This window comes from Nycticebus coucang, chromosome 17, assembly GCF_027406575.1.
Source record: "Nycticebus coucang isolate mNycCou1 chromosome 17, mNycCou1.pri, whole genome shotgun sequence".
NCBI classification, from domain to species: domain Eukaryota; kingdom Metazoa; phylum Chordata; class Mammalia; order Primates; family Lorisidae; genus Nycticebus; species Nycticebus coucang.
Window position 1 is genome coordinate 74,074,249 of NC_069796.1, and position 27,887 is coordinate 74,102,135.

General features: G+C 46.6%; 1 protein-coding gene across 2 annotated transcripts in view; it reads right to left on the bottom strand.

The window, feature by feature from the left end:
* LCP2 (lymphocyte cytosolic protein 2) overlaps nt 1–22,724 on the bottom strand; it is a 47,674-nt gene extending 24,950 nt beyond the window's left edge. Inside the window, exons 1-7 of one of the 2 annotated variants that reach the window (XM_053566630.1) lie at nt 22,245–22,724; nt 18,096–18,158; nt 12,657–12,703; nt 1,822–1,887; nt 1,381–1,412; nt 684–854; nt 491–528 (exon numbers count right to left, since the gene is read on the bottom strand). In XM_053566630.1, the coding sequence (XP_053422605.1) occupies nt 491–528; nt 684–854; nt 1,381–1,412; nt 1,822–1,887; nt 12,657–12,703; nt 18,096–18,158; nt 22,245–22,322 (495 nt within the window). In that variant the 5' untranslated portion in view covers nt 22,323–22,724. The remainder of the gene's footprint in view (nt 1–490; nt 529–683; nt 855–1,380; nt 1,413–1,821; nt 1,888–12,656; nt 12,704–18,095; nt 18,159–22,244) is intronic. The other variant, XM_053566631.1, reaches the window with a different exon arrangement.
* Nucleotides 22,725–27,887: the final 5,163 nt, after the last annotated feature.

Sequence of the window (27,887 nt, forward strand, 5' to 3'; positions counted from 1 at the left end):
AAAACCCCTCCTTGAGGTCTTTTCAAATCTTTCCTGTCTGGGCTACCAATGGGGACTTAAGTTCTCCAGAAAAGCTACTTCAGAGTAGATTTCTAGGAGAGTTTGTTTTTGGAGATGGGTGGGGGATAAAGTCTCTGCCATGGCGGTGGGTAATAGTGGAAAATCACATGGTCAGCCAACTGCAGCCCAAGGGCCAAGCTGTTTTTGTAAACAGAGGTGTACAGGCACACAGCCCACCGATTAGCTCAGACACCGTGGCAGCCTTTGTGCCTCAGTGGCAGAATTAAGTCGTGGAGACAGAGACTAGCTGGCTCCCAAAGCTGAAAATATTTCCTGTCCGGCCCTTTGCAGAACACCTTCTCTGAGCCCTGGTGGGTGTAACTGGCATCTTGTTAGAGGCCTTGCTCCATGGGGCTTTGCGCTGGGACCTTATGACAAAGCCACCCTGGACGCTGCTGTGAGGTGAAAGAACAGCCCATGCCATACTCACAAAGGATGACCAGCCCCCATTGTCCTCTTCAAGTGTCTCTGCAGAAAGAGATAACACCACCATCATCACTGAAGGAAGCCGCCCCTCGAAGGAAAGCCGGAACAGCTCCCCTATCTGTGCCTCCCTCACCTGGGCCCCATCCCAGGCCCCCAGCCTCCTCCCACACACCTGGGGTTTAGCCACATACTGTCACCTCCCAAAAGTCTCCCTAAGGGACTCATTCTCCCAGACAACCAGAGGGCAGAGATGGTTTCCAGCCTTTCACATGCGTGAAGGTCAGAAAGGATTGCTTTCAGTTGTGCAGACACTTCTGGCCCTGGCCCTGGAGCCTCTGATTCAGTAGGACTAGGCAAGGCCCAGGAACCTGCAGGTTAACAATATGTGCATTGAACAGCTGAAAACTGCTATAAAGACAAAGAAGCAGCCCCTGCCACAGGTGCAGGCGCAGTGAGAAGGCACTACCAATGAGCCAGGAAGCAGATCCCTGCCACAAACAGTGATGGCGCCTTCACTGGGGACTTCCCAGCCTCAGAACTGTAAGCAATAAACTTGCATTGTTTGTAAGCAAAAAAAAAAGACTCAGAAACAGGGGGACTGGCGCACAATAGGTGCTTAGTCAAAGGTTGAGCCTTTCTGTGCTCTCCACAGAGCTAGCTCCCAAACTTGCTCAGTGTGTCCATGCACATGTCCCTTAAGTCAGGTTCCTGCAGAGTCACCTCTCTCCTTCCCTCAGTCTGGACCCAAGCCCTCTCCTGGGTAAGAACTTGCTACAGGTCAAATGAGTAAGGTCACCCTGCATGGCACCCAAGGAGCCTTGAGAACCAGAAAGGCAGAAGAACCAAAGTCCCTTCCAACCTCCTAAGCAGCCACTGCTCAGCCCTGATCTTTACCTGTCTCTTCAGGAAACCGCTGGACTTGGGGTCTGCAAAGGCAAACAGCATTGCATTAATGGTGCTATTGACTTAAGGGGATCCCCCGCTTTCCTCAGTCCAGTCCTGTGAGAGGAGCTCCCAATGGAGGGTTTGTCTCACTGCCCAGGAGGGACTTGACTTTGTTGCTTGGCAACTGGGGCTAGGCTGCTCCAAAGAAGATTTTGGAAACCACTAAAGCCACACTGGTGGCATGACTGGGAGCTTGTGACTGCCTAACACACTAGGGGACATTCCCCTGACAAACAGACACTGGGACAAGATGTAGGGTAGAGAGAGGGGAATCCCCGCCCACCCTGGGCACCACCTCCAAGACCCCTGGGACTCAGGGAACCACAGATTCAACATGGGTTTAAACTTTCTTGAATTTCCTCCCACAGGGCCCAGAGCCACCACACTCACTTGCGTGTGAAAATGCTCCTCCTCTCCTCATTCCTGTTGATTTCTTGACTTAACTTACTAAGAATCCTATAAGATAAGAGACAGATGCAGAGACAAGACCGTTTCCTTCTGGCCTCAACCTTCCCTCTGAGCCCTGAAGTTCTCTGATCTGTAGGACCTCGGAGTACCTGAGTCAGCATAGGCCGGCCCCCTCTCTGACAACCTGAATGGGGGCCCTCTACTCCTCACTCAGAACTTGTCACCCCATCCTCCAGCCAGACCTTAATCCTGCCCAGAAGGCCCTTTTTCCTCTCTGCTGATCTCTCCGGCTTAGCCTTCTGCTTGTAGGTTCTAAGCCTCTCCTTAGACTTGTCAGCTCATCCCTGGCCTCCCCTCCTCCAGACCCCAGCAGCCTCAGGATCTGATGCTTCCACTGTGTATTTAATGCATTATTATTGCTGGGGCTGAGGTCCCCTGACTCCTGCAGTAGCATCCATGTGGTGATGTCTCACTCCCAAGATTCCTCAAACCATCCCCCAGACCTACAAGAATCAGCTACTCAATGCATATTTTTTATTACAATCTCTAGAGGGCTAGGGGGATGGTTTACCTGTTTTCTCCTCCATGCCAGATCCCCTCCCTGACTCCTAGTCAGCGACATGGATTCTTATAAAATCTTGGAGAAGTATCCCCCATAAAGGCACAGCTTGCAGAGTGAGAGACCCCCTGAATCACCATTCCCCTGAGGCCAGCCTTAGTCATAACACTGGAAGATATGTTTAGACCTTAGGTAACACTATGTCTGAAATTTCAAATCCCCATAATCCAGGCCAGGGAGGGCATTTGTCATCAGGACCACATCTCAAGCATGCCCTAGCAACAAGCATCCATTCCACCCTTAGACCTCCCAGACATAAGAGACTCCAGTTCCTCTTAGCACCCTCTGGTGAGACCAAGGGACCCTTACTTATAAACAGGCTCCATGTTTCCTAGGGATTTGGGGCATCTTGAAGGAGCCTCATCAGTTATCTAGTCCAACTTCATTGTACAAAGGAGGCAACAGAGGCCCAGACAAGAGAAGGGACTTGCCCACAGCTATAGTGGGTCAATGATGAAGGCCACCCCTCTCCCCGCTACATCCTAGCCCCACAAGCCAGGTGCCCTAATTTCCAAGCCAGAGCTCTTCAATGCACCACATCCTGTGTTGATCCCCATTATGCTGCGAGCTCCTTGGGAGTGGGCACTGTTGGGTCTCTGGGCCGTCTATGAGAATGACCCATGGTCTATGTTCCTTCTACTTAACTGTCATCTCCAGGTAACAAGTTTGAGCTAAAACAAACTCAATAAGTTAGCAAAGGAAGTCCTTAGCATCCACAATGTCTGGTTCCTTTGTCAGCCCTTCCACGCTCCAGCTTCTCCCAGGGGCTGGGCTCAACACCCCCTGCCTCATTGGAATGATAAGATGAATGAATTTCATCTTATACACCTGAGACTTAAGAGAAAGGGTAATGCTTATTCCCTGGTAATAGAGTCAATGTTGGAATTTCAAACTTCAGTGATTACCCGGAGGGAGAGATGCTTTAAAACAGGGTTGGAGGCTTCCTAATCATATCCTGATCATGCCATTAGAATGCCCATGACATTATTATTTTTGGTTTCTTTAAGTGGTTGTTCAAGAAGATAATGGGTTGCCAGATGGAAGGTCTCCTACAGAGCAGGCAGGGGAGCCCTTTAGAGTCCTGCATCCCGGCCATGTCAGGTGGTCACTGTTTATTCAACAATATGCATTAAGGGCCTTCTAGGTGCCAGGGACTCTGCTGGGAGCTCAAGGTGCCTCAGTGAACAAAGCAGACCAAGATCTCTGCTCTCAAGAGGCCTACGTGCTAGTGGAGGGAGATCTTCAAGGAGATGAAATGTGAGGTCTACAGTGCATATATACATGTGCATTGGTGGTGAGGGCTGGGGACGGGGGATGGGAGTTCAGAGTGGGGTGCGGTTGCAATTTAAAATGATCAAGCCTCAATGAGAAGGTGACATTTCAGCAATGACTTGAGGGAGCTGGGGCTAAACCTCACCTCAACGCCCCCATCCCATACTGCTTGGCTGGGCCCTGACGGGTTTACAGAGCTGTTTGGATCTTAAAAGGACCCCCTGTGCTCTGTGGTGTCACCTCCTACCATTATCTCTAACAGCCAGGCTGGAGGCCACTGGGGCTCTGACTGGGTAAGGAAGGAAATGCCAAACCGCAGGCCTCAGCAGAAGAGCAGCGAAGAGCTGAGGGAGGGAAGCAGGGGCCCCGCAGTTGGCTTGCAACCAAGCTTGGGCTCCCAGAGTCCTTCTCCTTCAGAGGCTCAGAGAACACCTGCCAACCCTGCAGGACCAGTGCTGGGGGCTTGTGGACAGAGGGGAAGTGCTGGTGAGCAAAGCAGCAAGGTGGTTGCTACAACTACGACCACGTGTAAACCTTCAAAGTTGCACCCCAACCCTGGAGAACTAAGTGACAGTGAGGGGCTGGAGGTGACTCATTCTCCTACCCTGTAAACCCCAGGACTCACTCAAGACCAGGGAAAGAGGTAGAGAGAGTTAGGCAGCTGTAGACAGTAGTTCTCTCTGATTCCCCTTGTTTGAGGGATGAGCTGGCCCTGGCATTGGGCTGGATCTACGACAGGAAGTCAGGCCATTGTAGAAAGGTGGCATTCCATGATGACCCGGGTTCCAGCCCAGATGCATCCTTAACTTGCTGAATGATGGGGGCTAGCCTTCATTTTCCCAGTCTAAAGATTGTCCTGGTAATATTCAAAGTATGGAACCTTCATGCAGAGACCGTCTGATTACCATGTCCTGTCCCAAGGGTGGTGCTACTGTGTGACCTCAGAAAAAGCAGTTGCCCTCCCCAAGCCCCAGATTCCTCATCAGCACCAATGAGGGCATTGGACCTGACTAGGGAATGCCTGACAGGCTTGATCATCGGGACTGGTACTTGTTATACACATGGATTACCAGGCCTACCCTGGACTTCACTAAACAGACTTCCCAGGAAGAGGCCTGGGGATCAGAAACATCAACCAGCCCCCAGGCAAGTTTTATGATCAGACATAAATCCAGTTATTCTTGACACTGGTGAAATCGCAGTTTTAGAAAGGGAAGAGAGGAGAGGCAGAAGAAGAGGGAACTCTGTAATGACGAAGGAGTGAGGTAGGGCGTGGGGGGAAGAAGGGCTCTTGGTAGGTACTCGATGGAGCCCCCAAGTCTCCCTGTGCTCGAACAACTGCACTAGTGGGTCCGTCTTGAAGTCATCTTTGCTGACCACACAAGAAGTAAGGAAGAAAGAAACCGAAGAAGAAAGGGGGGATGGTAGGGAAGCAAAAAAGCAAGAAGAAAGGAAAGAAGGAAAAAAGGGAGAGAGGGAAGGAAGGGGTAGAGAACAGAAATATCAGAGTGCACAGCACAGTAAGAGCCGGCACTGTCTCATGAAAATTCTGTTTTCATACTGTTTCCCACATTGTCACCATGTAGTTTGTATACTAGCTCATGAAATGTGTTTCTGACACAGCTTTCGTGGTAAGAGCTTTGGATCAACTCTCCTCCTTTCCCTCACGCAGGGCCTTCCACAGTGGCAGGCTGGCTCCCTCCACTCAGATTTCAGACTGCTAATCCTGCCAAGGATGACAGGGTCCCGGGCCCTCAGTGCTGTCCTCTAGCAACCCTTCCAGATCTCATCTCGTTGCCTTTCTAGGCTCTGACATCACCTCCTACTGACCTTCCCAGTCTCTCCTGCCATCCTTCCTTAAGGGAACAAAGTGTTCTGTCCTTAAATCCCAGCCTCCTCAAGCCAAACCTTCCAAATTCACTTCTCTGAGAAGCCAGGGGGCAGCTCAGATGTCTTAAGACTCAGGAAGGGCCTTTCACCATCACCATGGGCTTCAGGTAGTAGAAGACCACATGGGTGAGGAGTGGAGAGACCAAGCTGTGCCCTCAAATGCGTGGGCTCCCCCCTCCTCACCCAGGCCCCCCACCCCTACAGTCTTGTATGCCGTGTTTTCCTTGGGCCTCACAATCATTTGCATGGTAGACAAATATAATTATTGCCATTTTTGATCAATGAGGAAGGAAAAGCACTGATGTCGGTCAGATGTCAAAGGCCACATGACCAGTGTTACTGGGGAACTGAGCCTCTAAGCCAAGTTTCCTGAGCTTGCATTGGAGGAAAAGGAGCAAAGGACAGGCCAGAGGAGGCACCTTTCAAGTGGAAGGACTACTGAGGGTTGAGGTCTGCAGGGGATCTGGCCAGAGATTCACTAATGAATGGGAGAGGGAAAGAGCAAGTGCCAGACAAGCCTTGTCACTGCTTCAATTTTGCTGGATGCTGCTCACATTCGTCAATAGGTACAGAAATGTTCCTTTTACCTGTGGGCCCCTCCAGGCCTTACCATCTTCTCTGTGTCAAGTAGAGAAGCGGGTACTCAGGAGACGAGACCAGAGGCCATCTCTGCCGTTAGGGGACTTACAGACTTACAGAAGACAGGCAGGTAACAGACAAGTCTGCACTACTTCTCTGCCTGGATCCCATTTTCCCAGCCTCATTGCTCTATGGGTGATGGCTACAGTGAGAACAAATATATTACCAGCACCACTCAACACTACCCACCCCAGCACTGCCCTATCCTTATTTTCTTAAATTACACTGTGGACTTGAATATAAAACTCCCAATATTTTCTTCTCTAACGAACTCCAAATGGGCATCAGAAGATTTTAACAGGTAGTCTATTATTTTAACCAGACCATTGCCAGCTATATGATGAGGTCTATCCTAGGCCCTATAAAGGCAGCCTTCCTTGTTTTCTTTAAAAATCCTCCCCAGTTATACTGTTGGGAGTATTTGGGGGTCAACCATGTCCTGAGAGAGGGACTACATATCTGTAGACAGAGAGAGACTTCCTCACCAGAGTCTACTTCTTATGAAAATTATTGAATACTGACATTTTAAGCTTTGAAGAAGAAATAGAGATATTTAAGGGAGTGTAATCTTGTTTGGGTCTGCTGCACATAAACACAATTTCTTTGCCACAGCCCTTTAGGGTAATAGGCACATACACCCACACATACGTACATATATCAACCTATGTACAAGGGAATGGAATGAAGAAGTATTGAATGTCTGTATGTGACAAGGGGAGCACCAGGCAGTTCATGCCCTCTTTTGGGACCCTGCCAACTAATAACCATTTAACCCTCTCTCCTAATTCCCCAGCAATTTTCAAATTATTTCACTTATTCATGATTATTTACCATTAATCTGAGAATATCTCTTTTCTTTTTTTTGAGACAGAGTCTCACTTTGTTGTCCTTGGTAGAGTGCCATGGCGTCCTACCTCAAACTCTTGGGCTCAAGTGATTCTCTGGCCTCAATTTTTTTTTCTTTTTTTCAGTAGAGGCTCAGAATGCTAAGGTAACTTGTACACAGTCTCTCACTTTTCCATGACTTACAAATCGAAAAACTGAGTTTCAAGTAGTCTGACCTTGGGGCCTGCTCTCCCATCTACGTGTTCATGCCTAAATGGCACTATTTAAAATTAGCAAACCCGTATGGAGTCTTTCACCCATTCGCCCTCTCTGTAGTCTAAGAAATTGATGGTGGCATAGGGTGTGTCCCAGGTCATGTAGCTCATTAGAAGTATAGCTGGAGTTGGTACTTCGTACATTTTTCTGCCAAGAGAAACAGTGGTTGTCCTAGAGTCACTAATCAGGGCAGCCCACCCTTCCCTTTATGTCTTCTCCATTAGTCCCATGTTAACCCCTCCTGTTCCACGGGCAGACCTCATAGTTTATCTGGGGTACACACTGAAATGTATTAGAGGGCACGCAACACAGGACAAGTTTTCATTTCAGTGTTCAAACAGCTAAAGAGACATCCCGCCCCCTCCCCTCCCATAATGTTGAGTGTTTCTAATTCTCCCGTCTATATTAATGAGCAGCCAGTTCTCACCCCACCTCCCTTTCTGGGCCCTGTAACATTGCTGGGCTCAGCCTTAAAATGAAAAAGGATCTTCCAGGCTGAAAGTGCCTTCTTTATCTCTGTCCTGCTGCTCTGATTGAATCCCCCAGCTTCACAGTCCTGGGGGAGACTCCCACCTCGTTATTGGGATCATGCTCACCACCTCTTAACTTGGTCTCATGTCCCCAGGAGTGCTCTCCTTAAATCATCTTTTACCTTGTGCTGGACAGAGCCAAGACACAAGTTTACCTTGATCTTCTCCCTCGTGCATGCCCTTCACTCAGGCTCACACTTCATAGAATAGTTCACAGCGTCTTTACCAATTGTGACACACACATCCCCACCAGTCTTCCAGCCTCTTTGCTTCCAATTCCCCCAGGTATGTGCCCCAGTTGTTCTGACCCAACCATTACTCTGCTAAGCACACTGGAGCCCTGTGCCTTTGCAACAGACTCCCTCTTCCTAGAATGTCCTGCAATCCATCCTTCATATTTCAAAATTTAACTTAGGATCCCTCTGTCCCTTAAGTCTTCTCTGAATACTGTGGAGGAAATTACTCCTACCTTCCTACTTCCATCGAAGTTGTGTATGCATGTGTCTGAGTAATTAACAAAGGCCTGACACATTGTAGATACCCAGTAGCAGTTTGCTAAATGAATCAAGTATTAATGAAGTAATGAAGTATTAATCTTGTATAGGGACCAATGTAAACTTAAATGCCCTCAAGTCATATAAATATTTAATCTGAATCCTTGCAAAGTAATGAAAAGTACCAGAAATACACACACACACACACAGTAGAACCTCTGAAAGTTGACCACCCAAACTGGTCAACATACAGAGGTGGTCGATGTAAGGAAATTCCATTGAGTTTATATGGTAGATGTCCAGCCTATGAAAATTGGGTCAACTTAAGGAGGTGGTCAACTATGGAGGCTCTACTATATATGTATATTTACATTTCTGGATATATATAGAGAGAGGTTCTACCACGTATGTATATATGTATAGTTACCATTTCTGGCACTTTTCATTCCTTTTTGAGGATTCAGATTAACATCTGATAACATTTCCCTTCTGCCTGAAGGACTCTATTTAATATTTGTTGTAGAGTAGATTGATTAGTGACGAATTCTTTCAGATTTTGTATATCTGAAAAAGTCTTTATTTTACCTTCATTTTTGAAAGGTATTATTGCTGGTATTGAACTCTAGATTGCTCATAGTCTTCTTTTGGTACTTTATTTTCATTACTTCACTGCCTGCTCCCTTGCATTATTATTATTTTTTTTTTTTTATTGTTGGGGATTCATTGAGGGTACAATAAGCCAGGTTACACTGATTGCAATTGTTAGGTAAAGTCCCTCTTGCATTATTTATGATTAGAAATCTACTGTGATCCTTATACACGCTCCTCTGTATGTAATGTGTCCTTTTTTCTCCTGAATGCTTTTAAGATTTCCTTTTTTGCTTTAGTTTTGAGCCATTTGATAATGATGTACCTTTGGGTAGTTTTCTTCCTTTTTCTTGGACTTTGCGTGGTTTGTTAAGTCTCTTGGATCTATGGTTTCATAATTTTCATCCTTGTCTGAAAAGTCTAGTATCTGGGTCAGTTTGGGGGAAGTTTTGGTGTGTTTGTTTTTCCTTTCATCATGGGTCATATTTTTTGTGCTTATTTGCATGCCTGTTAGTCTTTTTTTAGATGCCTATGATTGTGAATTTTCTTTCAATGGGTAATGAATATCTTTGCATTCCCGTTAGGAGTTTTAAGTTTTATTTTGAGATGAAGTTAAGTTACACAGAAACAATGTGTTTCATTTGAATATTGCTTTTAAGGTTTGCTAGGCAGGATCAGAAAATATTTTAGATTAGTCCTATACTATTAAGGCAAGATCCTTCTTTGCACTCTACCCAGTGATTATGGATCTAGAGGTTTTCTAACTAGACTAGTAGAAACAGGTACCATTTCCAGCCCTATAACAGGCTACTGTTTCCTCTAATCCTCTTGGTAGTTCTTTTGTGAACTATAAGTAGTCTCCTTTCATGCATGTTCTGCTCAGCACCCAATGAGGAGGGGTCCTCTGAAGCCCTCCAGAAGGTTTTCTCTGTGCAGCTCTCTTCTCTCTGGCACTGATTCAACAAAATGCAGATGCCTGGACTCTCAGCTGCCTCCTCAACTCAATGTATCCACCAGACTTAGCACTGTGTTTCCCACTCCCTGCACCATGGCATCTCAAGGCAGTGAGTAATCATAGAGCTCCCTGCCTTTGTTTTCCATTCTCATTGTCGGATGTCTAGTGTCATGAACATTGCTATTTCGTGTATTTGTCCAGCTATTTGGTTGTTTCATGTGTGAAAGTAAATATGATCCTATTATATCATCTTGGTCAGAAAGCCAAGTTCATTTGTATATGATACAGATGATTGGTGCACCTTAGGGTAATCCATTAGGGTGTGGTGGGACCATGGTGCGTGGGGGAGCACAATTCCCATCTAAACAGGGCAGCAGGCAGCAGGTCTAGACAACTCTTGCCACAATAGAATGTGGGCCCCAGATTACCACAATTTTCATTTGTTTCTAAAGAAGCTAAATTTTGTTAAACTTTTCTTGATTTTAAAGCATAATGTACATGAAATTAAAAACACCTGCAGACTGGGCCTGGCCCCTGTGTGTGAATGTCTCTCTTTCACAGAGAACTATGGTTTGTCCTTAGAGCGTGACATTTCTGCAATCATGGAAATGTTCTACTTCTGCCCCTGTATAGTAACTACCAGATATATGTAGCTATTAAAATGTGGCTATCACCTCTAAGTAACTAAATTTTAAATTAAATTTAAATTGAATTAGCCACATGTGGTTAGAGGAAATCCTTAGAAAGATCAAGCCATCTTTAATAACAGTAGTCCCTGCAGATAGCACCAAAGGCAAGTCCTTATTTCTTTCTGTTCTTTCTTCCTTCTAGACAAGAGAAAACTGATAATCATGTTAAAAATATTTTTCTTAATTGAGCTACTGGCATGTCTACATATTCATGTGGACTCCAAGTGTCCTACTCCTTTGGCCTGCTTCCCTTTTATTATTAAAGGCACTCTGAGACCTTAGAGCAAGGAGAAGATCTTGGAGAATGTCCAAAGTAGAGATCTCAAACTGTTAACACCCAGACTAAATCTAGCTCATAGGTTTGTTTACTTCAACTTTTACAATATTTAAAAACATTTGAGCCAATATTTAAAAATTGAGATCTATCAAATAAAGCCCCTATTTCTTGATAAATTAGAAGACTGGATGTTGTTTGGTTCACATTGAAGTGCAGTAGCTACTGCACTGTTTGAATGGAGCGTATAGTACCTGGCTAGCCATAATCCCCACCACTCCCTTTTGTTTCAACAACAAAAAGGCTTTGTGATGCTTGTTTTTTTTTAAGCATCATAACTGTGCTATTATTTTTTCTTATACTAGAGAAATATTTCTCCACATAGAATATTTACCACTGTTTTACTCAATGGTGGTAAAACAAAAAATAAATTAATAGGGCTTTGTGTGTTCAGCCTGACACATTTTACATATTTCTATCTATCTGCTGCCTGGCTATTATAGGTATTTGAGTATGTGACACCTTTACTATAGAGATGAAACATGCATGGCATGATATGCATACTGTAACTTCCATTTCAGCACCCACGGCAGAGATGAGTAATCAATAATGGCTCCCTGTCCTCAGGATTCTTCTCAACACCCCTGACAGCCATTCCCAAGCAGTTAGTATTTTCACACATTGATTCATATTGCCATCCTTCATCTGGCTCAGCTCTCGTTTTACTAAGCTAGAATCAAAGGCCCCCCAAAACTCAAGACATCACTGAGTTGGTGATGAAGCCATGGTGAAACTCAGGTCTCTCGGTACTGATGCTATTTTTAAAGGCCCAAGTGACCCATGGGAAGAGAAGAAGTGAAAACATCACAGAGTTGGGTTTATCTCTGGCAAGAGCATCCAATTCACGAGCTGGGCTTCCTTTTCCAACTCATTGTGTAACTTCTCTTCCCCAGATCCTGCCCTTGTTCTGAGCCATCCCACTTGCTTTTTTCCCCCTGAGGTCCAAGTATGACTTATTTTATAATAAATAGTCAAGCCCATGTAGGTCCTAACATTAAGACTAAGTCAGCAAGCCTATTTGCTGGAAGGATTGGTTGCTAAATGCAACAACCTGAAACAGTAAGATTGGAACATCCGGCAGAAGGAAGTAGACTCAAAGTGTGTAAGACAAAGCAAAGATTCTTGAAATCCCATGGACGGTACCCATATTATACAACAGGTGTATAGGAAATAGAGCAGATTGCTTTTTGGGCAAGAAGTAGGATCATGGCTGGGAAGGCAGAGATGGAAAGCAACTTTGTGTTCACTGACAAGCGCAGTGGCATTTGGCTGTTTCATTGACTAGAAGCCAAACCCCTGCATCTTTGGTCTTCTAAACAAACCCTGTTGGACACACATTGGCTCATTGAACATTCACCACAGTCCTGGGAGGAAGGTATTATTTATGATTCCCGCTTTATAGATCAGGAGGCTGAGACACAAGAAGGAGAATTACTTGCTCAGGTTCACACCACTAATAAATAGACAGCAAACATTTGGAGAAGACCAAAGCGTTTCCACCATTAAGTCAGTTGTCTGTGCATGTGACACGAAAATACCCAAGGATGTTCCATTTCTTTTGGAAAAGCATCTCCCCAACTTAGCATCCACCACCTGCTTACTTATTCCAAGCCAACAGTAATACATAACTGACCCAGACCCCCTGGGCTACTTCCCATGCCAACCTCGGTTTCCCAAACCACCTAAGGAGTCAGGAAAGTACTTACGGCACCCGGAGCTTGGGGAACTTCTGGATGTCATTTTCTGTCAGGTTCTGAAAGGGAGACACACATGGCAGGCAGGTTACAACCCACGCGAAGGGCTCTGAGCCAGGCGAGAAGAGTAATGTGTGAAAAACTATAGGGAATGGTGGGGCCTGTGGCAAATTGAAGCTTATCCCCCCACCCCTACCCAAAGCAGGCAGCTTCTAGATGTTTCCTAAAAGCCTGTAGGCTGAACCTGGTGTCGATGGATATACTTTTTCAAAGGGAATCCTGAAATCTGGACTTTATGTGAAATGTTCTGAGTTCTTAAAGTTGACAAATAATTTTGACTTAACCAAATAAACATGGTGAGAACTAAGTCTACGAAACCCAAAAACTTGTTCTGTGGGCTGAGTTTGGCCCTGTTGTGACCTCATCCCTAAACTCACACTCCAGACTCCAGGGCCCTTCAGGCTCCAGGAGGCCCTGCTGTGGAGAAGTCAGCCTGGGGAAGGGCCCTCGGCCCCTTCTACACTGTCACAGCCCAGAGACTCACTAGGGCTATTGGCAGAACTCTCCAGTTGTGGGGGTGCAATGACAAGGTTTTCCTGAGGCAACCAAGAAGGGAAAGGAGAAAGAAACTCCTATTGGTCAAGAATTGACTGGGGCCTCGGCCTCAGGACACCTTAATTAATTCCCACATGAGCCCTGTAATACAGGAGCTGTCTGTGTTCCCATGAACACTAAGGCTCAGGGACACGAAGGGCGGTGAGCTGGGGCTGGGACTCTGCTCTGGGGAATCACAGTCTGAGCCCTTCGGGGGTCCCAGTAGCCTAAGTTGGAGAGGAGCTAGGGAGAGGGTGATGGTAGGAATCTTGAAGGGAGGAGCAGGGTGGGCACACCAGTGTTGGGATCAGAAAAGAAGATGGGCATGCTTTCCACAAAACCAATCGTGAGCCAGAGAAGGGGCTTCAGGCCACTCTAATCAGGGCCCGAGGGCAGATGTTCCAGCCAGGGGTTCTGGTGTCAGGCTGTATTTGAATCTTGGTTCATCCACTTGGCAGGTATATTATTTTGGGCACACATTTCACCTCTCTGAGCCTCAGTTACCCCATCTGTAAAATGGGGATCATTTTAATAATAACAGCCACCTTTCTGGGTGCGAAGATGGAGTGAGGTGGTGAATGTAACGTGTTTGGCAGAATGCCTGGTACAAGGTATGTGACTGAGGAGCTGGGGAGGAAGGTGAGGAATCATTACCCTGGGGAGTGGAAGTGGGAAGGGGCTCTGGCTGGGCTTGGTCTTGGATATTTTTGCTTCTTTTCCTCTTCTGTGCTGAGAGCTGCTTGTTGGGTTGTTTGCTGCCCACTGGGAAGAGCTGGGCAAGCTTCCCTTTGAGCTCTGCTGGCACAGGGGCCAGGGCTGGGGCATCACAGCAATATGCTTATTAGACTTGTCTGATCCAGCTTACAGGAGTGGTTTCTGACACTACCCCGCTTAACAGACCACCCGCAGCAGGATTGGGGAAGGGCAAGGGAGGAAACCAGGAATCCGAGAGCACCAGGCTTTTGGTCAAACTTCTTAACCTCTTTATGTTCTTCTTCTTTTTTTTTTTTTTTAAACATCATTGAGCAACAGCATCTCCCCTCTCCAGAACTACTCCCCTATTCCCAGGAAGGGTACTAAGACTCATGTTCAGAGCATGTCATGATGAGTTGAAGGCTTCCTGGGCTGCCCGAGGGATGACAGCTGAGCGCCAGGTAGCTGGCTCCCAGCTTCTGCTGTGCTGGGAGGTGGGCATAAGCTGAGGGAATTGGGGGAAGCTTGTGGAGGAGGAGGTGGGCATGAGCATGCCTGGAGACACTGAGGAGCAGGTTGTTTGGGAAGAGACACTTAGAACAGGGACAAGGGCTATGAGGAAAGATGAGAGGCTAAGACAGGAATTTTGGAGAGTTTTGCTGTGTGATGTAAATGCTCCTCTTCTTTCAAAACCCTTCATAGCACCCCTTCAGTAAACTCTAGCTTACTCATATGGCAACTTCGAAGTTAGCTCTGTGACTTGGCAGCAGTATTAACATATGCTCGGTGTGTTCAGAAGCGGGGTACAGAGGGGGAAAGCCTCACACTGGGCCTTATTTGGAGGGGCAATGTGGCAGACACAGCCTTTTGCTTACCAATATTCACTCTCTATTTTTCCCTTACTGACAATTGCAGAATTTCATCTAAAGTTTTAAACATATTTGTTCAAAACATGTAACTCCCTAGACTCCCTTACAGATGGTGGAGATCACACGGCTCCATTTCAGCCAGTGAGATATCAACTAAAGTCTGCTGGATGAAACTTCTGAAAAATTCATGACTTTCTTGAGGGAAGGGGGCACACATCTACCATTCACCCTGCACCTTTTACGCTCTGCCCTTCCCCTCTTCCTCTTACCTACAAAGCGGATGTGATACACAGAGGGGGGGTAGCCAATTTGCAACCATTAGGACAGAAGCTGCAGGCTTGCCCCATAGGCTGGAGGAAGTATGGATTCTTGACATCTTTCAGCAGTTCTCCAGCCCTGAGTGCATTCTTATTTCTTAAGAAAGACCAACCTCTATTTGGTTAAGCCACTATGGTCAGGTTTCTGTGACATAGAGTCACATGCCTTCCCAACTGACACAGATCTCAAGCACATTTCCTTCTCTTTAGATACTTCTGGAAGAATAGCACCCCTATTCTCCCCAAGACAAGGTTCTATACTTCTTAATGGAAAACAAAAATGACAACAGACGGGTTCAAGGGACCTACGCCTCCTACTTTAAAGAAGAAAGAGAGAAAAGGAGGGAAGGAGGAAGGAAAGAAGGAAGGAAGGAAGGGAGGGAGGGAAAGAGAAAGAAAAGGAAAGGAAAGAAAGTGAGAAAAAAAGGAAAGAAAAGGAAAGGAAGACAGAGAGTTAAAAAAAAAAAGAAATTGAAAGGAGAAGAAAGAAGGAAGAGAGGAATAATTAGGGCCTTCCAATTTTGCCTTCAATGGCAGTACAGCTCTGGGTATTACAGAGCTGGAAGGAGTGAAAGATAGGTAATTAGAGCTTAAAATGGGAGTCCAAAATTGTACCCAGAGCAGCTGAGGTGAACAACAGGCTTCCCCAGTTGCTGGGGCAGGCCCTGGATTCTGCCCCCCTGCTCTCCTGCTTCCTGTCTCCCCTCTTTCCTCCTGTCCACACAATGAGCAGGATATGCTGTGTTCTCTGAGGGACTGCTAGGTCCCAGAGACTGAAGCGGAGGACACATAGCTGCTCAGGTACTACCTCTCAACCAAGGAAATGACCTTGTCCTCCCAGGCCTGACACTCACAGGGGAGAATGGAGGGATCACAGAGTTGTGAGGGGACAGCATCCGCTATTCCCCAGCCCAATGCAGAAGAGAATAAGGGAGGCTCAGGGATGGAAGGGGCTTGGTCAAGGTCACCCAGGACAACAGGGCCACAGCAGGACCATCCTCAAAGATGCTATCCTTCCTTTCCACTTGACCGTGATAAGTCTGTTCTCAGTGCTAAATTGGGATTTAGCAGTAATTTGCAAACACAGCAACAATAAAACTCCAGGCATTCTATTGACTCAAAGCTCAGTGTAAATAAATAGCATTGTTAAATGCTCAAATAGCATTAGACTAAATTAAATGTATACTTCAGTTCAGTTACTAGGTCTGTAACATGGAACAAATCACATTACACCTCTGTGTGTGTTTCCTCATGTGTAAAGTGGTGGCTGGAGGTCTTCTTGGGGATATCTTTCTGCTATAAAACAAACATCTAGAAAGCAAAAATTACATCTTAATCGTTTCTCTATCCCCAGTACTTGGCATGATCCAGAATGTAAAAGGAACTCAGGAAAATGCTTGTCAAGTGAATGGGTGAGTGAACGAATGAATGATTTAGGTGGATGGTGAATAAACACGTCTATGACACCTGAAAGCAAAACTCAGACCAATGAGAACACAGGTTTTGTCTCAGCTTGAGACATCAGAGCTGCCCCAAAAGGGGCAGATGGCTATGAGCAGTCTTGAGCTCACTATCACCAAAGGAATCCATGCAGAGCTGATAGCAGGGATGCAGTATAAGAAAGGAGTCGTGTCCTCAATGACAAACTGGAGGCTGTGACCTCTCTGATCCCTTCCAATTGGCCTGAATGAAGTGTCAAGGTCAAGTTCCCATACTGGTGATGACTTACAGGTCATCACATCTGGGCTTCCCCCCCTTACTACTCTGAACCCCACCCACTTAGAAATGCCCACCCCCTTCAGACCTTTGCAGTTTTGTTTACATTTGTTTTTTACAGAGTGAAGCAAAGTCCCCAGAAGGGATGGATTGGTGCAGTCAAGGTTTCTCTTAACACCTGGAAAAAGGTGTCATTTCAAGGAAAATCCTCAGACCACCCCGCAGCCCACATCCTAGAAACTCTGTCTCCAGCCTTAGAGCTGTGTCCCCTTCCCTTTATTGGCTTAAATACAGCAATTAGGTTTAGACTTAAAGCTCTTTTGAATTACACATAATATAGTGGTAAGACTTGTATCATACATGTATTTGACACAAAATCAACTTTGTGAATTTTGGTGGTGAGAAAGAGGCGAGTAATTGGGTGGATGGCCTGAGCTCAGGAGTTTGAGACCATCCAGAGCAAGAGTGAGACCCCGTCTCTACTAAATAGAAAACTAGCCGGGCTTGTGGTGGGCACCTATAGTCCCAGCTACTTGGGAGGCTAAAGCAAGAGGATTGCTTGAGCCCAAGAGTTCAAGGTTTCTGTGAGCTGTGATGATGCCACGACACTCAACCCAGAGCGATAGAGTTAGACTCTATTTCTGAAAGACAGAAAGAAAAAAAGAAAGAAAGAAGGAAGGAAGGAAGGAAGGAAGGAAGGAAGGAAGGAAGGAAGGAAGGAAGGAAGGAAGGAAGGAAGGAAGGAAGGAAGGAAGAAAGAAAGAAAGAAAGAAAGAAAGAAAGAAAGAAAGAAAAGAAAGAAAGAGAAAGAAAGAAAGACAGGCAAGAGGCAAGTAATTGAAATAATGAGACTGCTTCCTCCCTTCACCCCACTCAGAAGGTATGTACTCCAGAGGAGAAACTGGAGGTTGAGAATCGTCTGTTCTCCAATATGGTCTCTTTTTTTACCCTAGGGCTTCTCAGTGTATAAGTGGCACTGAATAGATTTTCCAGATTTTTTTTCCCAACTGTACTTGGATTCCTCCTTATACTTTAACTTTAGAGTATATCTCAACATCAGTGAAAGACCCAAGCTGGTTCTGGATAGGAGGCTCCTGAGAGGTGGTGTGAGAAGGCAGAGAAGGCAGAGAGCCACGTGGGGGTCCTGAAAGAGGACATTGACTACAGGCATCCCCTGTGACGAGGTAGACCAGTCGGCCCACTGCGTTGGGAGCAGGGTAGGACATCCCTGGTTTTAGTGTGTTGTACTGGCCAGAGCTTACCAAAAACCGAGCCCCGTCGATGTGGTACTTTTTCACGGCCCTCTCACAGTCCCTGTAGTTCAGCTGCAGAGAAGGCACTGTTAGCAAAGACAGATGGGCTCATGCCATTGTTCCCACCCCCGCCCCTTGCCTGCCCCAGGAACTTAGCAATTTGTGGTACTTGTGGCTAGCCAATCTCCCCTCCTTTCCCCTCCCCTGGTTCACATAGGGGCCCCATCTCCAACTCAACCCAGCTATCACTACCCCCTTGGGACTGCCTGAAATGGAGAAATGGCCTCGCTCTAAGGCTTTGGGGCCCAGCCCTCCAGGAAGACACTGCCTTCAAGGCATACAAAGCTCTGGTCATGTGCTCCTTAGGAGGTAGAGGGGAGCTTAAAGAAGAAAATAAATACATCGATGGTTTCACCACCCAGGGACAACCTCAGCGAGCCCTGCGAAGTGTTTCCCTCAAAGCTTTCTTCCTAGCGTGTTTCTAAACATACCTGAGATTATAATGTATAGTCAGTGTTGTTACACGGACTTCCTTTCCTTAAATTACCTAAATGATAACATAAGCTCTGCCTAGTATTTTACAAACTTACTTTAAGCATTATTCTAATGGCTACAATATTATCTAATTGCTTCCTTATTGCTGAACATTTAGATTGTTTGCCAGATTGCTGTTTCAACAATCATAATTGAAAACTGCTAATAATTATTGAAAGCTTGCTCTATGGCAGGCCCTGTTCCAAGTAGTTAACTCAGTCTAATCTTCACATTTGGCAGATGGGGAATGCGAGTCACAGAGAGTCAAGTAACTTGCATAATAAGCTTCCATGGGTTGTAGGTGACAGGTGACAGAGGTGACAATTGGGCTTCAGAACAAGGGTTTAGTATCTCTGTCAGGAATGTTCTTACTTTTAATGACAGCATTATTCACATACAGTAGTGAAGTGAATAAGAGAAAATGTGGCTTAATATGTCTCTGAATCAAAATATTGAACATCATGGATATTATTTTGCAAAAGTTGTTTCCTGCTTATTTAAGGTAAATTGTTTAAGTCAGAGTCTCAGAATAGAGTGATAAAGGATCCACTGGAATGAGCATTATTTTGAGGTCTGGTTATTTTCCTAAACCAATCAGCAATCATCTGAAGTGTCTATTTTGTCTCGTCCTAGGGAGCAGAAACACTGACACTTGTAATATCTCTAAGTGTGATGCTTTGGACGTATTTAAAGTTAAATGGCTGTCCTCGAGGATCTGAGGTATGGGCCTCACAGCTGGTGGCAGTCTTCTTTGGGGACAAATTTGAAACCACATTCTCATCTATGGCCAACAAATCTAAAGAGTTGTTGTGACCTCTTGGCTTGGGAGCGTGGGATGAATGTCACATTAAGTAAGCTATTAGGGGGCTATTGGAAGCTTCTGCAGAGTCCCAGCACTCCCTTATCTGTAGGCACGGGTGAGCAGTTCTTGGAATAGTCAACTGCCTCTGATCCATCATTTTCATGTCATCATTATCAGATAAATCTCCAGTTTTGCAGAGTGTTGACGGCACCTAGCTCTCCAGAAAGCCCAGCAGACTGGGACCTAGATATTTGATTATGGTCTAGTAAGATCTGGGCCTGTAGGCCTAAAAATCTTTATTTCTAACAAGCACCCCAATGACTCTTATAAGCATCCTGCACTGATCCAGAGAAGTCACCTGGCTTTGTAGATGAGGCAACTGATGCCCAGAGAAGGGAGAAAACTGGCCTAAAGTCACACAGTGAACTGGAATCCCAGCTGAGATCAAGACACATGGCTCTGAGCCATTGCCTCCCCACTGCATGGCTCAAAGATGCTCTCCTATTCTTCAAAAGGAATCGAGGTGTTGCAGAAATACAAAATTTGATCTCAGTCGTCAGGAGCTGACATTCCAGACACGGGCTGAGGCACACATATCAGAAACAAAAAGACGCAAGGTCTGACAGGCTGCATGGGTGTCCCCTGCCAGGGGCCAGCTAACAGAGCAGGAACAAGGGAAGATCAAACATGAACGTGATCTAGGCCCCCTCTGTCTATGAGTGCCTTATGCACATGATTTGCCTTAATCCTCACAAGGATTGTTTGTATCTCTATTTCACTATAGAGGAAGCTGAGGCGCAGAGAGGTCACATAACTAAGACCACAAGCTAGCAGGTGGAAGAGCTGGAATTCAAACCAAGCTGTGTCTGCCTGCAGATCTGGGTGGGGTGCTATCTCCCAGGGTGGACTGACCCCATATTTTGGTAGAAATTCCACTTGTGGATTGGTCTTTTAAATGGCAGGTTTGTTTGCTAAGATCCACCCCACCCCACCCCAGTGAAACTCCAGGGTCCATTTACTCATTGTTTTCTCTTGGTGGGGTGGGAGGAGGTGCTCAGAACCTGAAGGGTCTCCAATCCAATCTGGGAGGGAGGGGCTGGGCCTTTCGGGATCACAGATGGCTCTCAGACTCCTGTCCTGCCCTCAATCCTTTTATGCCAGGTTATGCCAGGAGGAGGAGCCTGTCCCAGTGGTATGGATATATCCCAGGGTCTGAGATCCCTAAGAAGAAAATTCTCCCTTCTCCCAACTGAGGCAGAGACATGTCTTCCCCAGTCCCCATCCCCGACCTGTCCCCCATCTCCCTGCACTGACAGCAATTTTACCCTCAGTTCTCTGTGGTTCAACTGGTTGTATAATTGTCCTATTCAAGCTTGAAGATGGGGGCTTGCCTTGAAGATCGAGCCCTTCATAATGCTCAGTTCCTTTCTCCTCTTTTTATTAAGGTAACATACCATCTTACTCCATCTTGGCAAATTTTACCTTGTTCCTCTAACTTATTGGGTCTATCTTTAAGAAAAGTAGTTAGAAGCATCCTTCCAAATCCAGCTGTGCCACAATCTTTGCTGAAACCTAAGTTTACTATGACCTTACAGAAGGAAAATAACAGACGTGAAGTGCACAAAACAGGGCAAATAAGAAGATCTGTGAGCAGTGCCCCTACCATGTCACACCCAATTCAACACGTTCACATTTTCTTCTTTAGGTTAGGGAAGAACAGTGATGATCAGCCCCTTGGAACTGTGTGGAATCCAGGCTTGGCTAAGATCCCCCCCCCTTGAATCTTAGTTTCCCCAGCAAAAACAGGAAGTTGAGTTAGTTGCTTCTAAGGTCTGAGCTTTACAATTTCATCTTTATGGCAGTCTGGAATGTTAGCTGAGTCTGATGGCAGCCTATAGGGATGAGGGTGTTAGATGGTCAAACCCCCCTCACTAGGCATCTTACCCCATGGAGAGGGGGAGAGGAGCTCTAACTGAGTCCTGTGGCTTGAGATTACCCATGCAGATGTATGGTCCCCATGGGCAAATGAAGGGGATCCAAGCCTGGAGATCCTTGAACCTTTCCCCTAAGCCTGGAAGATAGGACAGCAACACCCTAGTCCCAGCTTTGCCACAAGCCTGGCCCTAGGCTTTTCCTGGCTAAGCCTACGGGGACATAGGGCTTCAGTTTTCTGGACTGCCTCCTGAGACTCCCATAAAGTTCTACTGAGACTCTGCTCCATGTGAGAGGTTGAGGACCCCTCTCTTGGGGTCATGAGCAATGAATGCCCAGGCCCCAATCTGGCATTGCTCATCTTCGCCCCCTCCCAGCCCTCCTACCCTGCCTCGTCCCTCTCCTCCCGCAGGCTTCCAGTCTCTCCTTTCTAGTAAGTAGCCAGATCTCATTAGCGGTTACAGCAATTCTCTGCCTCTCAGAGCATAGACTTTGAAACCAAACAGGTGTGACTTGAATCGTGCCTCTGCAGTCTCTGGGGTTTTGAGCCACTTAACTCCTCTGAGCTGATTTTGCAGTTGAGCCAAGGGGACAATAATATGAATCCCACGAGACAGTGGGGAGTGTTAAATGGGCCAGTGCTTGTGTAGAACTAAATTCAGACCCTGAAAAATAGTAGGCACATGCTCATTTAAGGGTTCTCCCTGCCACCTTTCTCTCCAGAACTCACTGTGGGGAGAACAAGGTGGTCTACATGGCCTTCATTCAACCGGCAAGATTGTGCACGGCTAGTAGTTCCATTTCTATCTTACACAACTCTCGCATTCTGCCCTGATTTTATCATCAAGCCTCTGTCCAGCCCAACCACTAACAAGAAAAGCAAGACTCACCTTCTTGAAATAGTCAGCAAGGCTATCAGGGTCCCAGGCCAGGACCTCGGAGCGAAAGGGTACGTTCCTCAGCGCCATGACCGCTCTCCAGGAGGAAGCTCACAGGCTGAGCATGGGTGCTGTGCCCATGGACACAGGACCCCAAATCCAGAGCTTGGAGACGTCCTTGACCCTTCCGACCCCCACCTACCCTCTGGAACACCCTTTGTGGAGCATTCGTCTTTTCAGCTGTAGCCAGATCCAAGAAAGCAACGGCTTCCTCTGCGAACAAATATGGTCTCTTCTCAGAAAACGACTCAGCGAGTTTCCTTTACCACTTCCTCTGCTGGGCTCTAAATAAGTAAACAAGGAAGCCCAGTGCTGGGGGCTCGAGATGCAGAGACATTTACAGGGTTGGTCAGTCTGCCCTGTCCCCAGTCACTCTAGCCCAGTGTGGGGTCAGTAAAGGGGACTTAAACTCCAGTGTGAGCCCCAATATTTTTCCATTAAAACTCTGGCACCCTCACGTCTACACCACATTCCCTGCTTGCTCAGGTCTGTGTAGACCAAAATCTTCCTTGACAATTGACCTAAAATATAGACAATTTCCCACATCAGTGAACTGCTAAGGGCCTTTTAATGCATTTCTACCACCTTCCCCTCCCACCCTTGGGTCGCCATTAAAAGTTGGAATTCCATCGGCGTCCTCTGTACGGTTCATCACCAGAAGGACCTCAGCAAGGGAGTGAGTGGCGCACCCACGGCTGAACAGGATGCTGCATGGCATGGACAGGGCTTAATTTATGCTGTGACTATTTCTGTGCTGTGCAACCAAGGAAAGGATTTACACTCTAGGAGTCTCAGTTCCCATATCTGTCCAATGGGGAAACAGAGGAAATGCCTCACACACACAGAAAACTGGGTAGCGTTTACCTAGAGAAACTTAAAAAGAAAAATTAAAAAGCAGACAATTTAACAATTACTCTTGATGACGCTATATATTCTGTTCACTGTTTTCACCATACAGTCTATTCACTATCAAAGCCACCATATAGTCTAGAAAATGAGCACATTTCCCTAGAGATAGGAATTTGCTGTTTAGACCATCCCAGACTTCACTCACTTCTCAGAACTGATCAACTTACTGGCAAAAAGTAGGTCCAATATCTGAAAGCAAGTACATCTGTGCAATATGGCAGCCTCTGAACACCAGTGAGCTCCTTCATCTAATATACTCCCCCCAACCCCACATACGCACACAACCACCTATTCAATGCTTCAGGAAAGAACTGAGCTCTGAGGCTCTTACTGAGTGATGTTGGTCCTTGAGGTGGTGCTTTCCTCACGGTTTTTTGAGTACGACTTGGTCCCACAAGTGTCTGCCTTCTACATACTCTATGGAGCTCCGGTGTTACCATGGTATGCTTCCCTCACTAGCTGGTTGTCACCTTAAATGATCTATGTATTTAGTTCCAGGCTTAGCACCTAAAAGGTGGTTCATACATGCAAGCTGGTATTAACCTTGCTCGCAGGGTGCTGGAGGCATTAATAGGGGTAGCCTAGGCCAAGTGCTCCTCGCAGGACCTTGATCAGTAAGCAATCAGTAAGCAAGCGTACTGATCAGGTGATCAGTAAGCAATCATGCTGTTTAAGGCTCAGCCCTGCTGGTCAAAAGCTCCATCACTGGTGAGAGAGATCACTGCATCTTTCAAATCACCAGCATAGCAGCAAATGATATAGAAAGCCATTTGAAAAGAGAGAGAGAGAAATAACTTCCAAGCAGAATCATCAAAATGTCATGGAATTAACTAATATTTAAGTAGAGCCTTGGAAGATGGGGTAGACAGGAAGGTGTTCCTGACCTGAACACATCTCTCTTTCTCAAACTACATGACACCAGTGGAAAGGAACATTCCAGATCATTTTTAAAAGTAGAAGCAATATAGGCAGGCCTGGTGGCTCACGCCTATAATCCCAGCAATCTAGAAGGCTGAAACATGTGGATCGCTTGAACTTACAAGTTCCAGACCAGCCTGAGCAAGAGTGAGACCCCATCTCTAAAAAAATAGCCAGTGTTGTGGCAGGCACCTGTAGTCTCAGCTGCTCGGGAGGCTGAGGCAAGAAGATCACTTAAGCCCAAGATTTAGAGGTTGCTGTGAGCTATGAGTGCCACAGCACTCTACCCAGGGTGACAGAGTGAGATTCTGTCTCCAAAAAAAAAAAAGTAGGAGCAATGTATATATATATACATTTTTTTTTCCCAAATGATGTTCACCCCTACTCAGGATAAGAAAAAATTACAGAAAAGCAGGAGTTATAATGAAGGTCCAGGTAAATATTAGGCTCCTTTAGAAGAATTATCTAATAATTGTGGCCGAGATGGATAATCCATGGAGCTCATTTAGAAGATAGACACAGCACTTAGGACACCTGGATGTGTCCTAATGATGACAAAAAGAATAAATAATAAGAAACGCCTCCAGCCCTTCCTCTGTGCCAGGGAGTATGCTGAGAACTTTACACTGATCATCTTACTTGATGGTTGGCACTATTATTACTTTACAGAAGACAAAACCGAGGCTCAGAGAGGTGAAGCTACTTACTCACTTGCATTTGACAAGTAGGTTGCAAAGCCAGGTCTCCTCCAGAATTTACTGACTCTGGAGTCCCTGTCCTTTGCCATTTGCTACCTTGAGGCTCTGAGATGTTACATAATTTGCCCAAGGTGGAGTCAGGATTCAAACCCAGGTCTGTCTTCAGAGGCTGTGTGATTTCCTCTCTATGGGTCTGCCTCTTACAAAGAGAAAGCCAGGTTGTCAGTCTGCATACGCTCAGAAAAGCATACAGCACTTTGCACATGGAGGGCATTTGACGTCCCCTCCTCACAGAACTACAGGCCCATTGCTCAGAAGAGCAGGTGATGCAAGGGGAAGCTTGTTGCTTCAAGCCTGGTGCCTTTCCTCTTCCCCACGACTTGGTGATTTCCCAACACTTGGGAGTTTCACACTGCCTGTCCCTGGCTGGAGGGTTTCTGAAGCTCCAGGATCAGGGCCAGGGAATCCCGAAGACAGGCTCAGGAGACCAGAAGGACCAGTGGGACCCTGTATAGGCCAGGTCACTTGGCTCAGCCTCTGGTCCTTCACCTGTAAAATGGTGCAGCCTCAGGGTATAGCTACAACAGGAGTACAGTGAGGTTGTCATCCAGGGCCAGCTCAGTGTGGTTGAGAGCATCTGCCTGTTGATTTCAAGGAGGAAGCAGAGCAGAGGTTGGGATCGGGTAAGGAGCAGTGATTTAAAGCAGAGACTGACCTGTGTTGGGGAGACGCTCATCCGTCTCTCTCTCTCCCTCCCAGAACCAGGCAGAGAAGCCCAGGACTTCTATAAGAGCAAATTAAAAGGTTAACAGAGGCCTTCTCAGGCTTTTGATGTGTATCTCAAGATTGAGAAAAGGGCGAACAATCTCAGAACATCCTGAGAACAGCACTATGCCAATACTCGGGAACAGGGCTTGTGGAATAGGAATCGTAAATGCACATCCAGTGGAGACCGTGGACGGCAGCCATTCTTGCAAGGAGCACCGGTCGGATTGTCAGAACTTCAGAACAAAAAGCAGACGTGGGAACAGCAAACTTCAGCCCAGAGTGGCAGACGGCCCCACCCTGCTTCCCTACATGTCCAGGTAATGAATCGCCCTCCCTTTCCCTCTAACCCACAGCACAATTTGGTGGGGAAGGAACTGCCTTTCTTCAGAGTAGTTTCAGAGGTGAGAAAAATATACAGTTCGTTAGAAGAGACTCAGGAGTTGCAGCGTCTGCATGTAGGGGTGGGAGAGTCTGGGGAGTTGTTTAGTTAGGGACCGGGGAGAATGGAAAGCAGGGACTTGATAAGTGAGAAAGTGTCAGCTTTCTTAAGAGAGGAGCCTTAGAAGTCTGGAGGTGTGTGGGAGGAAGTGCTCATTTGAATTTTATTTGGACATGGGCTCCGGATTAGGGGAGCGGCACAAGCTGGTGGCATGTGGCCCAGAGAGGACATTGACGTGGTATGCTGCCAGCAATCAAGGGGACGTCATGGTGCGTGTCCACCCCAGCCTCACTGCCATCAACTCAGGGCTTGGATTTGTGATGGAGGCTGAGACAAATTGCAGCTGTAACTTTCTGGAGAGCTCGTGTAGGTTTGCCTGTTGGGGGAACAAAGGCTGCAAAGCCCATCTTTGTAGGGAGGGGCAGTTTTCCCTCCTTTCCTAGAGGAAGGCAGCGGAAGCACCAGCCCCTCCATGTCCAGCATCTGTCTGGATGGCGAAGTGTCCGGCCCTCGCAGGAGGGTCCCTAGTGCCCCGTTAGATGGGGGGGATGAGACCACACAGTAGCTCCTCTCCAGACTACACTCCGTTCTGTCTTGACAGTCACCAAGGCCCCCCAGCCCACCCCAGCCTGGATACAGTTCTCACCTCCCCCATCCCTGTCCTGGGATAACGGGCGAGGAAAACATGAACAGCCACTCTATGCAAACAAGCAGCGAGGAGCCATATTTTCCACTTCCTCATAGCTGACAGTTTCATTCTTCTCAAACACTTTTTCTCATCCCCCTTTCTCTGTCTTGCTCCACCGTTTAAGCCGAGGTACCTTAGAAGTCTGAAGGTGGGTGGAGGAAGTGCTTATTTGGACTTCCTGGCACACCTCCCCTCCGAGGCTGTCCTATTTTTGACTTCTGCAGCCTGAACCCAGATAGCTTTGCTGGAAGGGAAACTCCCCACTTGCTGGCAAGGGTGGGTGGTGTGGGCAGAGGGCAGGAGAGGGGAAAGCAGGCTTCTCAGCTGAACTGAAGAGAGGAAACGTTGCCTTCCTCCTCAGATAGGCTGGACTAGGGCAGAGTTATAGGGAGTATTAGGGGAGAGTCAAGAAAATAAAGGCAACTTTATTGCCAGTAAAGGCAAATGTGACCCACTCCACCTTCTTGCATGAGGGAGAGCTAAGGGCCTGGAAGTGCACACATGTCCCTAAGATGAAGTATGTATTTGCCACAAATGAGAACAGCAGGGATTAGGGTCGGGGTAGGTTTGGGGAGAAGTGGATGTAGCCAGAGGCCCATAATTTGTCTACCATCACTTCCAGGAAGGTGTAGGGCTTGGGGAAAAGAAAGGCCAGGTCCTTACATGACCCACATAATGTTCTTTGTGAAAGCAGGAGATTTCCCGTATACCCATTTTACAGATTAAAGACAGAAGCTGAGGAAGATCAGATGCTTGCCCAAGCCCTCACAGATAATTTGAGGTAGAATGTGGAATTTGAAACCTGACCTGTCTGACACTAAGACTTTTTCCACTGAAAGATGTGGTTTCCTGAGACAGAAATTTTACTTCGTGAATAATCAGTATTCACCTAGAACAGGTCTTGTCAAACACATTCATTAGGCTACAAAAGACAGGATGTTTTGTCTTTGAGTTCTCCTAAAATAATGACCTTGGGTTTGCACACATTTTTCTTGAATTAAAAAGAAACAAACTTAGCAATCCAATGTTGCCTTAGTGGTATGTGTTCACCAAGTCCCTCAATTGTACCCTGCAAGCAGGGAGATGCCTGCGTAGGGCTTCAGAGCTCTGCTGCATCAGGCTGAGTTGGAGGCAGGAATTGGGGATGTGGAAGAGGAGGAACATGACCCCAGCGA